Source organism: Scyliorhinus torazame, chromosome 8 (assembly GCF_047496885.1).
Source record: "Scyliorhinus torazame isolate Kashiwa2021f chromosome 8, sScyTor2.1, whole genome shotgun sequence".
Classification (NCBI taxonomy): Eukaryota; Metazoa; Chordata; class Chondrichthyes; order Carcharhiniformes; family Scyliorhinidae; genus Scyliorhinus; species Scyliorhinus torazame.
Window position 1 is genome coordinate 149,047,486 of NC_092714.1, and position 13,996 is coordinate 149,061,481.

The 13,996-nt window shown below is 54.4% G+C and overlaps 1 protein-coding gene across 1 annotated transcript in view; it reads right to left on the reverse strand.

Moving 5' to 3' along the window:
* ace2 (angiotensin I converting enzyme 2) overlaps positions 1-13,996 on the reverse strand; it is a 134,992-nt gene that overhangs the window by 40,767 nt on the left and 80,229 nt on the right. The window contains exons 11-12 of the mRNA XM_072514347.1: positions 9,506-9,604; positions 8,185-8,307 (exon numbers count right to left, since the gene is read on the reverse strand). Coding sequence (XP_072370448.1) covers positions 8,185-8,307; positions 9,506-9,604 — 222 coding nt within the window. The remainder of the gene's footprint in view (positions 1-8,184; positions 8,308-9,505; positions 9,605-13,996) is intronic.

The following is a 13,996-nucleotide window of genomic DNA, read 5'->3' on the forward strand; positions in this document are numbered from 1 at the left end:
GCGGGAGCGTCAGCGGCCGCTGACAGTTTCCCGCGCATGCGCAGTGGGGAGAGTCTCTTCCGCCTCCGCCATGGTGGAGACCGTTGCGGAGGCGGAAGGGAAAGAGTGCCCCCACGGCACAGGCCCGCCCACGGATCGGTGGGCCCCGATCACGGGCCAGGCCACAGTGGGGGCACCCCCCGGGGTCAGATCGCCCCGCGTCCCCCCCAGGACCCCGGAGCCTACCCACGCCACCTTGTCCCGCCGGTAAATAGGTACTCTAATTTACGCCGGTGGGACAGGCAATTTATCGGCGTGACTTCGGCCCATCCGGGCCGGAGAATCCAGCGAGGGGGCCCGCCAACCGGCGCGGCCCGATTCCCGCCCCCGCCGAATTTTCGGTACCGGAGACTTCGGCAACCGGCGGGGGCGGGATTCACGGCAGCCCCTGGCGATTCTCCAACCCGGCGGGGGGTCGGAGAATGACGCCCGTCATTTCCGCGCCAGCTGGCAGGGCAACAAATGCCGTTTCCGCCAGCCGGCGGGGCAGAAATCCCTCCGGCGCCGGCCTAGCCCCTCAATGTCGGGGCTCGGCCCCCAAAGATGTGGAGCATTCCGCACCTTTGGGGCGGCGCGATGCCCGTCTGATTGGCGCTGTTTTGGGTGCCAGTCGGCGGACAACGCGCCGTTTAGGGATAATTTCGCCCGTGAATCCCGCCCCCCGCCGGTTGCCGAATTCTCCGGCAACGAATATTCGGCGGGGGCGGGAATCGTGCCGGTTGCCGGCCCCCCCCCCCCCCCCCGGCGATTCTCCGGCCCGGATGGGCCGACGTCCTGCTGCTAGAATGCCTGTCCCGCCGGCGTGGATTAAACCACCTCTCTTACCTGCGGGACAAGGCGGCGCGGGCGGGCTCTGGGGTCCTGGGGGGTAATCTGGGCTCCGGGCGCGGGGTAATCTGGCCCCGGGGGGCCCCCACGGTGGCCTGACCCGCGATCGGGGCCCACCGATCCGCGGGCGGGCCTGTGCCGTGGGGGCACTCTTTTCCTTCCGCCTTCGCCACGGTCTCCACCATGGCGGAGCCGGAAGAGACTCCGTCCACTGCGCATGCGCGGGGATGCCGTGAGTGGCCGCTGACGCTCCCGCGCATGCGCCGCCCGGCAATGTCATTTCCGCGCCAGCTGGCGGGGCACCAAAGGCCTTTCCCGCCAGCTGGCGGGGTAGAAATCAGTCCGGCGCGGGCCTAGCCCCTCAAGGTTAGGGCTCGGCCGCTCAAGGGGTGGAGAATTCCGCACCTTTGGGGCGGCGCGATGCCGGTCTGATTCGCGCCGTTTTTAGCGCCGGTCGGCGGACATCGCGCCGATTGCGGAGAATTCCCCCCCTTGTTTTAGTTACAGTACCTTCCAACGGTGGTGGGTTGTAGAGTTAGGAATTACACATTTGTGATATACCATTTTGTGAATGAGTCTGGAATTGAGTACAAATTGACGCCTGGGCCAGGATATTTTGGATGTTGGATCTGCCCCACCTTGCGAGGAGTCATCAGCAAACACAACCCCACCCATAGTGAGCGGTTGGAATATTGGTGGAGAGGCCAGAGGCAGGAGGGAGCCCCTGTGGGGGTGAGACATTTGGGGGGTGGGAGGCAGAGTGGCTGGGCACCTGAAGTTAAAAGGAGGCTGCTGATGGAGCAGCCACTCCCCTCTGCAGCCCCCCCGCAACTCCCCCCCTCCCCCCCCCCCCCCCCCACCCCCCCCCCCCCCACCCCCACCCCCATTGTGTTATGCTGCTTTGGATAACACAGGCTGCTACTTGATGCAGTCTTAACTAAAGGATGCTCCAGACTCTGAAGTGAGTTCAACGTGTTTATTGAACTATTAACACAGTTCTCAAATGAGTTCGACTCTCTGCTAATCTAACTGCAGTAACTCAGTCGAACTGTACCAGCTTGCTCTAAGCCACGTGCTGGGGTGTGATGCTGCTGATCAACCCTGTCTAACTCTCTAGATGTCTGTCTGTGGAAAGTGGCAAGGTGTGAGTGCCTCATCACTTTTAAAGTGTTTATGTCATGCCCCCTTGTGGTGATGCCACGTCTGAGTGTCCTGACTGCCCATTGGTTGTGTCCTATTCTGAGTGTTCATTGGTTGCATGTTTGCATATCATGACATCTCCCCTTTTTTTTCTTCTTTTTTTTTAGATGTATATACATGTTAATGTGTATGTCTAATGTGCTGACTGAGGAATACAGAACAGAACAAACAAAATAAATGCTCATAAGTCCAGTCTCTGAGGCTTGCGTCTGATCCTTGTCGACCGCCGGAGAGGTGGTGGAGGGGATGATGGCATCTTGACAGACGAGTGGGGGGCACGACTGGTGGCCTCGTGGTTCGAGGTATCTGGAGGTAGCAATTCAACATGTGGAAATGGAGGGGAAAGTGGTTGTGGGCAAGCAACTTTTCGCAGTGCCCTTCGATTCCTTCGCACAATGGAGCCATCAGCCATACGTATGACATAGGATCTGGGTGCGGCCGGTCGAACAACGACAGCCGGAGCAGATCACCCACCATCCGGCATCTTGATCCTGACCGTGTCTGCCGGGGATAGCACGTCCAGATCGGTGGCATGTGCGTCATAGCCCTGCTTCTGGCTGTCTCGAAGCTGCTGCATCTTCTGCAGCACCGGGAGGTGATCAAGGTTGGGCAGGTGTATGGCTGGAAGCGTCGTCCGCAGGTCCCTGTTCATCAGCAGTTGAGCTGGCAACATGCCAGTGGACAAGGGAGTCGCCCGGTACGCAAGTAGTGCAAGGTGTATGTCGGAAGCGGAGACCGAGGCCTTGCGGATGAGCTGCTCAACTATGTGCACCCCTTTTTTGACTTTGCCATTGGACTGCGGATAGTGCGGACTGGAGCTGACATGCCTGAAATTGTAGCTCTTGGCAAACGTGGACCATTCTCGACTGTGGAAGCACGGGCCATTGTCGCTCATGACGGTGTCCGGGATGCCTTGCCGTGAGAATGTCTCTTTACACGCTTTGATGACGGTCCGTGAGGTGAGGTCTGGCAGCTTCAGCACCTCAGGATAGTTCAAAAAGTAATCGATGATTAAGATATAGTCGCGACCATTCGCTTGAAATAGGTCAATGACAACCTTGGACCACAGAGAGGTCTCTCGGTCATGTGGTTGGAGTGTCTCCTTGCTCTGCGCTGGTTGGAACCTCTGACAGGTTTCGCAGTTCAGGGCCATGTCCGTGATGTCCTGGTTGATGCTGGGCCAGTAGACAACTTGCCGGGCCCTGCATCTGCACTTTTCTACGCACAGGTGTCCCTCATGAATCTGCCGCAGCACCATGCTCTGGAGACGTAGCAGGATGACTATCCTGTCCAGCTTGAGCAGGATGCCGTCGATCAGCGTCAGGTCGTCCTTGACGTTGTAGAATTGAGGGCATTGCCCTTTCTGCCAGCCATTGCTGAGGTTGTGGATGACTCGCTGCAACAGGGGTCTTTGGCCGTCTCTTCCCGGATGAGAACGATCTTCTCATCTATTGCCGGGAGAGTGCTTGCCCACACTTGTACCTGCAATTCAATGTGCTGGATGATCTCCAATGGTTCACTGGGTGAGTGACGGAGCGGGACAATGCATCGGTGACGATGAGCTCCTTGCCAGGGATGTGCAGCAAATTGAAATCATACCTCCGGAGTTTGAGCAGAATTCTCTGCAAACGAGGTGTCATGTCGTTCAGGTCATTTTGGATGATGTGGACCAGAGGCCTATGATCCGTCGCAATAGTAAGTGTTGGCAAGCCGTAGACATAATCATGAAATTTGAGGATGCCGGTGAGAAGACCTAAACACTCCTTCTCAATCTGCGCACATCTGGTCTCAGTGGTATTCATTAATTGGCCACTTAATGGCTTCAAGGGCGGGCAGGCAGGCCTTGAGCCTCAATTGGCCCAGTGTACAATTATCTGCCGGTTTGGGTGGGCAAGAGCCCACTGGGAAGACTGTCTGGAAAATTTTAGGGTCACCCTCCCCCCCTCCTACAAATCCGCTGGTGGGGAAATGTGAAGTTCTGCCCTCGTCTCTTCCTTCTCCAACTGGTATTCTGAAGTTTAACAAACATTAGCCAGGAAACTCACCTGGTTTTCTTCAGGGATCTTTTATATCTACCTGAAAGGTAGATGGGAGTTTGGCTTTATGACTCATTTGAGAAACAGCACCTCCGTTAGTGCAGCATTCCCTCTGTACTGCAGTAGGAGTGTCAGTCTTGATTTTTGTATACAAGTTCTGAAGTGGTGCTTGAACCTGATATCTTCTGACCCAGAGGTGAGTGCTCTTTTTTATTATTCTTTTAGAGGCATAGGATGGTTGACTAGGTCAGCATTTATTGCCCTTCCCAATGGTTCAGTACCATTCACTCCTCCTCAGTTACTGAATCAGCCCATGTCCATATGCAGCTAAACATGGACAACATGCAGGTTTGGGCTGATCGGTGGCAACTAACATTTACATCACATAAGTGCCAGACAATTATCATCTCCAACAAGAGAGAATCTAACCAACTATCTTTAACATTCAAAAGGCATTTTGTTCACTGAATCCCCCACTATCACCATCCTGAGGGATATCATTGACCAGAAACTGAACTGGACTAGCCATATATATACTGCGGTTACAAGAGCAGGTCAGAGGCTGGGAATCCTGTGTGAATAACTCACCTCCCCGATCTACAAGATCCAGGAGTGCAATGGATGGATCCACTTGCCTGGATGATTGCGGCTCCAACAACACTCAAGAAACGCAATGACATCCAGTACATACCTTCAATATTCGCTCCCTCCACCACTGGTACACAAAGAACAAAGAACAAAGAAATGTACAGCACAGGAACAGGCCCTTCGGCCCTCCAAGCCCGTGCCGACCATACTGCCCGACTAAACTACAATCTTCTACACTTCCTGGGTCCGTATCCTTCTATTCCCATCCTATTCATATATTTGTCAAGATGCCCCTTAAATGTCCCTATCGTCCCTGCTTCCGCTACCTCCTCCGGTAGCGAGTTCCAGGTACCCACTACCCTCTGCGTAAAAAACTTGCCTCGTACATCTACTCTAAACCTTGCCCCTCTCACCTTAAACCTATGCCCCCTAGTAATTGACCCCTCTACCCTGGGGAAAAGCCTCTGACTATCCACTCTGTCTATGCCCCTCATAATTTTGTATACCTCTATCAGGTCGCCCCTCAACCTCCTTCGTTCCAGTGAGAACAAACCGAGTTTATTCAACCGCTCCTCATAGCTTATGCCCTCCATACCAGGCAACATTCTGGTAAATCTCTTCTGCCCCCTCTCTAAAGCCTCCACATCCTTCTGGTAGTGTGGCGACCAGAATTGAACACTATACTCCAAGTGTGGCCTAACTAAGGTTCTATACAGCTGCAACATGACTTGCCAATTCTTATACTCAATGCCCCGGCCAATGAAGGCAAGCATGCCGTATGCCTTCTTGACTACCTTCTCCACCTGTGTTGCCCCTTTCAATGACCTGTGGACCTGTACTCCTAGATCTCTTTGACTTTCAATACTCTTGAGGGTTCTACCATTCACTGTATATTCCCTACCTGCATTAGACCTTCCAAAATGCATTACCTCACATTTGTCCGGATTAAACTCCACCTGCCATCTCTCCGCCCAAGTCTCCAGACAATCTAAATCCTGCTGTATCCTCAGACAGTCCTCATCGCTATCCGCAATTCCACCAACCTTTGTGTCGTCTGCAAACTTACTAATCAGACCAGTTACATTTTCCTCCAAATCATTTATGTATACTACAAAGAGCAAAGGTCCCAGCACTGATCCCTGTGGAACACCACTGGTCACAGCCCTCCAATTAGAAAAGCTGTACACGTCTACAAGATGCACTGCAAGAACTCACTTAGGCATCACCTTCCAGACCCACGCCCACTACCACTCCGATATGGTTTAGCACAGTGGACTAAACAGCTGGCTTGTAATGCAGAACAGTGCCTGCAGCGGGGGTTCAATTCACGTACTGGCCTCCCCGAACAGGCGCCGGAATGTGGCGACCAGGGACCTTTCACAGTAACTTCATTGAAGCATACTTGTGACAATAAGCGATTATTATTAGGGGCTAGTTTAGCACAGTGGGCTAAACAGCTGGTTTGTAATGCAGAACAAGGCCAACAGCGCGGGTTCAATTCCCGTACTGGCTTCCCTGAACAGGTGCCGGAATGTGGCGACAAGGGGCTTTTCACAGTAACTTCATTGAAGCCTACTTGTGACAATAAGCGATTATTATTATTATCTAGAAGGACAAGCGCAGCAGATACATCGGACCATCGCCTGGTTGTTCCCCTCCAACTCACTCACCATCCTAACTTGGAAATATATCACTATTCCTTCACTATCGCTGGGTCAAAATCCTGGAACTCCTACCTCCCCCGACAGCACTGTGGGTGTCCCTACACCTCGGGGACTGCAGCGGTTCAAGGAGGCAGCTCACTACCACCTTCTCAAGAGCAACTAGGGATGGGCAATAAATCCTGGCCCAACCAGTGACACACACATACCGTAAATTAATTTTTGAAGAATTGGGCAGGGTTATCATGTCAAATCTAGTGGACTCTGACTATAAATGTGAGTATTTGCGAGTGCCGTCTATCTCAGGTCCAGTCTGGCAGTCCTCTGTCACTCCTACAATTAAGATCAAAAGGAAGATTCCTGCGGGATAACCTGTGGAGTCAACATTCTGGAACTTGAAAAAAATCTCTTTAGTGGTAAAACCTGGGCAAAAAAATGGGCTCTCAAAAATGAAACCTCTGCACAGAATTAAAGGCAAATAAATTGACCAGAAAACCTGGAAAAATGACCTGCGACTTTGTTCGGCCTCGATAAGTGCATGTCTAACACACCAAGTCCCAGTAACAGTGGATGCCCATTTGATGTGGGGAGGTTTATAACTCATTTTCACCCTGGTCACCTACAGGAAATTTCATGAGTGCAAAATTATAGTATCAGGGCCCGATTCAAATGTTGCGACTGGTGAACTGGAGTATCAAATCCTCACCTATATTTCCGATAAGTTGTGCACATTTGTTTATTTTGAATAATCAGAACTGTTACCTTGAGGTGTGTAACTTGCAATTACATTGCCACAATGGGCTGGTTCAGCACACTGGGCTAAATCGCTGGCTTTTAAAGCAGACCGAGTCAGGCCAGCAGCACGGTTTAATTCCCGTACCAGCCTCCCCGAACAGGTGCTGGACTGTGGCGACTAGGGGCTTTTCACAGTAACTTCATTGAAGCCTACTGGTGACAATAGGCGATTTTCATTTCACAAGTTCACAGACACAATTGTATGTTCACACCCAGGATAATGTCCAATATGAGGTAGATCTTCTCCTTAAACTAAAAGGATGAAGAATGACTTCAAGAAGTTATCCCTGCATCATGAATTATTTTAACATCAAACCTGAAGTTTGAAGAACACAATGGGTGGGATTTACCAGCTATTCACACCGGTGGAAAATTCCGGACCCACGCTGGCGCAAGGGTTTCCCGGCGGCGAGGGGTGCTGTCAACGGGAAATCTCAATGACAACGGCGGGACCAGTAGATCCCGTTGGCGGGCCACCTCCCCCGCTGGAAAACACGCGGTGGGGTGGTCGGTAAATCCCACTCAAAGTCTGGATTAGACAATGGACACCTGACATAATGCTAATTTGTCTATTAACACTGCAAGCACCAGGTGGGCTCGGGTGCAAGACACGTACTGTCATCATGACTGTTTGCTTTAAGAAGTAACTTTGAGACACTGCCAGGACGTTCTTATGAATTGAGCACGCTCACGTTAGATGGCTGGCATGGTGACACAGTGGTTAGCACTGCTGCCTCACAATGCCAGGGACCCGGGTTCAATTCTGGACTTGGGCGACTGTGGAGTTTGCACGTTCGCCCCGTGTCTGCATGGGTTCCCTCCGGGTGCTCCGGTTTCCTCCTACAGTCCAAAGATGTGCAGGTCAGGTGGATTGGCCATGATCAGTGCGTGGGGTTGCCGGAATAGGGTGGGGAGTGCGTCTAAGTAGAGTGCTTCTTGGAGGGTTCGTGCAGACTCGATGTGCCCGAATCGCCTCCTTCAACACCGTAGGGATTCTGTGAATCTACAGTGGGACACACAAGGGATTGAAAACTTGCCTGAGGTCCTTTCCTGCTACTGTGGAGTTGGTGATGGCACATTTGTGCAGTTGACCTACGTAGCCAGCCTTCTTACACAGTGCTTTATGGAACTGGAACTGGTAGAATGTCCTTGTGTAGTACCTAAAGAGAAGGCCAATGCATATTTGTACTGTAGGTAAATAGCACAGTAACTAACACACTTTTTTGCTCTTTATAGCAGCTGTAGTTTGCATAGTGGAAACATTTCAATGGACATGTTAATAACTCAACAATGTGAATCAGGATTCAAGATTTCTCAGCTGTTATATTTGTAGGAATGACCCAGGAATGACAAAAGCTTCTATTGGTATTCTGGGAGGATTATTCCCCAGGAAGGTGGTCTCTTGTTACTTTGAAAAACGAAGTAAGGCCATTGAGAAGAGGCTATCATGTTTTTATGATGATATAAAGTCATCAATTTCTAATTAGGGATTGGGTAAACACATAGGTTCATTTATTTAGACACGAGAACAAATATACATAGATAGAAAGCTTAAAGACATCAGCAGCAGAGGTGTGTGTGCTGTGTTCTTTTCATAGGCTGAATTGAAACATTGACTCGATGACAGGACACACTTCCCTTCCACTGATGAACTGCTGCTGCCACTTAAAGGCACATTACAATGGAAAGGAGGGAGGTGGAGAAATTGAGGGCAGTTTTCACCTCAGATCCCCAAGGCCTTAGAGGCAGTTAAGCTATAAGTTTTCATTGTTGTTTCATTAAACTGACACGAGGAAGTTAAAAATGACAAATCGGGTGGCTGAAATCTTCCGTCCTTGCTGCCGGCTGGGATTTTCCGGTGCCGTTGGAAATGATGAGTGTTTTGACTGGAATGCCAAATTTTCTATTCTTGCTCGCAATGGGTCTTGCCATGGATGAGACCAGAGAACCCGCCCTATGTTTCTAAATGTTATAAATTACAGCTTTCAAAATTGACAGATCTGAACAGACTCCTCCACAAATTGGAGACTTGTGTTGTTTCATGTCAGACATTTGATAGGAAGCTAGGTGCACACCATAGTGGAATATACACATCAACAGTCTGAGAAAAAGTCACCCAAATTCCCAATAGCAGGTTAAAAAGGAGGAAAAGCAAATTAACAAATCCTGAGACGTATTTGGGCGGAAGTGAATTTTAACATTCACATCTACATTGATGCGGACAAGCAATAATGAGAAAAATCATAATAATATAGCCAAGAATACTTCGGACTGACATTACTGTAAAAGTTGCAAACACCAGGAAAGCCTTAATTTAATGAGTAGTGTTGTAGGATCACTGAATATTGGTACATGTACCTTATGAACGAATAGTCATTGGAGACATGGTACAGAGCAGCTGGGTCACAGTAGGTTTCATCATGCGGAAGCGGCTCGACAACACCAACAATGTCCCGTCTGAGGAAACGTACAAATAATGACAGTTCCATTGAAAGAGCTTTCCATTTAGGCCCATTCCCTTTTTTTTTACCCAGATCGTTGCAATTCTCCCCCTTCAAGTATTTGGGTGAAATTCTCCGTTATCGGCGGAAAGTCTGCCGATCGGCGCAAAAAACAGCGCAAATCCGACTTGCGTCACGTCGGAAAAATGGGTCGAAAGTCTCCCGCCCGAAATGGGCTAGCAGCGACGTAACGAGATCCGCGCTTGCGCAGTGGTTCACACCGTGCAGCGTCATATGCGCCGCATGGCGTGACGGCTCATAAGGCCGCGCTGCTCCCCCCCACCCGACCGGAACACCCGACTGGAACACCCGACTGGATGGCTGGCCGCCGCTCAGCCCCGAGGTTCGAGTCACGGGATGTGGAGGCGCTCCTGGACGCGGTGGAGCAGAGGAGGGACGCCCTGTATCCCGGGCACGGCCGCAGAGTTGCCCCACGCCACAGCTGGCGTCTGTGGAGGGAAGTGGCAGAGGCCGTCACCGCTGCGGCCCTGACACCACGGACAGGCACCCAGTGCCACAAGAAGGTGAACGACCTCGTCAGAGCAGGCAGGGTGAGCCTCCCCATATCCCCCCTCCCCCATATCCCCCCTCCCCCAGATCCCCCTCCCCCATATCCCCCTCCCCATATCCCCCCTCCCCCATATCTCCCCTCCCCCATATCCTCCATATCCCCCCTCCCCCATATCACCCCTCCCCCATATCCCCCCTCCCCCATATCCCCCATATCCCCCCTCCCCCATATCCCCCATATCCCCCCTCCCCCATATCCCCCCTCCCACATATCCCCCCACCCCCATATCCTCCCTGTAGCACACAAAGACTCACGAGAGACGAATAGAGATGAAGTCGATGAGGCTTTATTAAGCGTGACTTGTTCCCCGCAGTTCAGCAACAGACTGGCCTGCGGGGGAGAACTCCTGGTTCTTATACTCCGCCTTCAGGGCGGAGCTAGAGATCAACAGCCAACCAGGACCCGGGATCTGTCAGCCAATGACATCATGGCTTCACAGTCCCACATGACCCCTAATGCATACTACCACACTCCCCTCCCCCATATCCCCCTCCCCCATATCCCCCCTCCCCCATATCCACCCTCCCCCATATCCCCCCTCCCCCATATCCCCCCCTCCCCCATATCCCCCGTATCCCCCCTCCCCCATATCCCCCATATCCCCAAATGAATCCAGCCCTAACCTTAACCTCTGCAATGCACGCGCAACCGATGGCGTGCATTCATATACCTGTCTAACAGTGTTGCCTTTTACCCCTGCCACACCCCCCCCCCCCCACAGGAGAAGCGCACACACAACAATAGGGAGCATGTGAGGACTGGAGGAGGCCCCGCTGATGAGAGGCCACTGACCGAACACCAGGAAAGGGCCCTGGAACTGGCTGGCGGACCTGACGACTGGGAGGTTGCTGATGCAGAGGTCGGGGGTGTAGTAGCAAGTGAGCCACCGACAGCCCGTCCCCATATCCCCCCTCCCCTATATCCCCCTCCCCCATATCACCTGATCACTGCCTGATGTCTAACCATGCATGCTTCATTGTGTATCGCAGGACCAAACGTCCAGGCACCCATCCCCGCAGATGCAGACCGCCCGCAGGATGCCCCTCGGAGGCCACGGGAGACGGAGAGACCTGGAGCAACAGGGAGACGACACCCCCGTCACGTGCGGGAGCGACCACCCAGCGACGAGGGGGGCAGCCACAGGCCCCCGTCACATCCGACCCAGGACACCACTACCCAGGACACCACTACCCGGGACACCACTACCCGGGACAGCACTGCCCAGGACACCCCTACCCAGGACAGCACTACCCAGGAAGACGAAATACCGGACAGTGACTCAGAGTGGATGGGTGGAGACGAACCCCCACCCCAAAGTGCCATGGACTCAGAGTGGGACGAAGAGCACGACACAACGCCACTGCTGTCACCAACACCCTCCACCATCGCAGAAACACTCACCTCGGTTGGTCACTTTGGTGATGAGGCGCTTGGTACACTCACTGGTGCGCACAACACAGCCGTCCCGGTACAGCAGGTGGAGGTAGGAGCAGCAGAGGGGCCGGGTGGTCGGAGGGCAGCCCAGCCCAAGCGAACATCTGCCGCCCAGATGGATCCCGGGTTCCTGGAGTTACCACACCCACACATAGATCTGATGCAATCACCGACCCGGAGACGAGCGAAGAGGGTGACGGCCGGCTTGCGGCGGCTGCAGTCGCAGGTGGAGGAGTCCACCCGCGTCCAGGAGCTGGGAGTGGAGCCGGTCATACGTGCCACCCAGGCCGACACCGCACGGGTGGCGTCCGCGGTGGAGGCAATAGGTGCGACGGTGTCAGACATGGGGAACGGTTTGCGAGGCCTGGGGCTTTCCGTGCAGGCGGCGTCTGTGGCCCAGGACATGGCTGCCCTCTCACAGGAGGCCATGAGCCAGTGCCAGCGCCAGATGGCAGAGGCGCTCAACGCCATAGCCCAGTCTCTGCAGGCCATGGCCCAGTCTCGGCAGGACATGGCCCAGTCTCTGCAGGCCATCGCTGAGGGCATCGGCGCCAGTGGCCATGTGCGAGCCGGCGTCGCACTATCACAGACAGGGTTTGCCTACCCCCTGGGCTCCATGGCTGCAAACCTGCAGACCCCTGTCGATACCAGCACGGGCCTCCAGGACTGGCAGCGCCAGATGTCGGGGGGGGGGGGCGTCGGATGGCCAGTCCGTTCGCATCCCCCACCCATGTAGAGGCCTGGGGGCCTTCGGGCACCCCAAGGGAGGAGGAGGTGGTATGGTCCGTCCCGGCTCCCCCTGTAGGGGAGGTCCCGGTACACCGCGACACCTCGGACTCCCCCCCTTCCGTCCCAGGTGCATCGGGTGGGCAACGGGCAGGACAGGCTGGCAGCTCGCCATCCCAGTCGCCCGGGCCGCAGCCTGGCCCATCTAGGCCAGGACGCCCCAGGAAACGGCCGCCAAAGGGATCCAGTGTCAGAGGGCAGGAGTCACAGGAGTCCACCTCCAGTTCTGCTGTACCGTCTGGGGAACCACGTAGACGTAGTCAAAGGGCCCGTAAGGCCAAACAATTAGATACTGAGTAAGTTGGCACAGGTGCAGGGCATAGATGAGTTTTAGGGGCTAGGGCACGTGCATGAACTCCTTTGGTTATTAAAGTCAATGTTACACCTACCGAAGCTGCCTTTGTGCTCTGTCCAAAGCGTGCGGGGGTGTCATGTACGTTGAGCGCAAGTGTGTGTGTGAGGGGTGGTCTTACCTCAGCCCCAGGTGAGTCTGCCCCCTTCCCCCTGGGCCGCCATCAACATCCCCCGGGCAGAGGACGGGACCGTGCGCTGCAGTGTCACAGCCGCATGCAGGGATGGTCCGGGTGGATGGTGGTACTGTGGCCATGGGTCAGACATAGTCCAACGATGTAGAGCCAGGAGCTCATCGCAGGGCGGGTTGTCATCATCCTCCATGGCCTGCAATAGACACGCGTCCACCCGCAACTGTGTGAGCCTGGCCCGTTGTGCCGCAGGTGGATCGGCAATGGGGGGGGGTGTGCATGCGGGTGGGGTGGGTGGGGTTGGGGAGGGGGGTGAGGGTGCTGGGTGGGTGGATGGGTGGGGGATGTGGGTGGTCGGCTGTTGCCATGGTGTGCGGTCTTTGGCCATACTACCCGATTCCCACGCCCATCTAGTCAGTGAAGCGGGCGTCTATCAGTCTGTCCCGCGCCCGCTGGGCCAGCCGGTAACGGTGGACAGCCACCCGCCTGTGTCTACCCCGTCTGCCCTGACCATTGCCCCCATCCCCCTCATCTGGGGAGGACTGTGCCTCTTCCTGCTGCTCCTCCACTCCGCCCTCCTCTGCCTGCGGCACATCGCCCCTCTGCTGGGCTATGTTGTGCAGGACGCAGCACACCACAATGATGTGGCCGACCCTATCTGACCGATACTGGAGGGCGCCCCCAGAGAGGTCCAGGCACCTGAAACGCATCTTCAGCACGCCAAAGCACCTCTCTATCACTCCCCTTGTCGCTACATGGGCATCATTGTAGCAGTTCTCCGCCTCATTGCGTGGCCTCCGTATAAGCGTCATCAGCCACGATCGCAATGGGTAGCCCCTGTCGCCCAGCAACCAGCCCCTCAGCCGGGGATGGCGTCCCTCGTACATGCCGGGGATGGATGACCGCGACAACACGTATGAGTCGTGTATACTGCATGGGTAACGGGCGCAGACGTGCAGGATCATCATGCAGTGGTCGCAGACCACCTGTATGTTCATCGAATAGGTCCCCTTCCTATTGGTGAACACGGCCCTGTTATCTGCAGGTGGCCGCACGGCGACGTGCATCCCGTCAA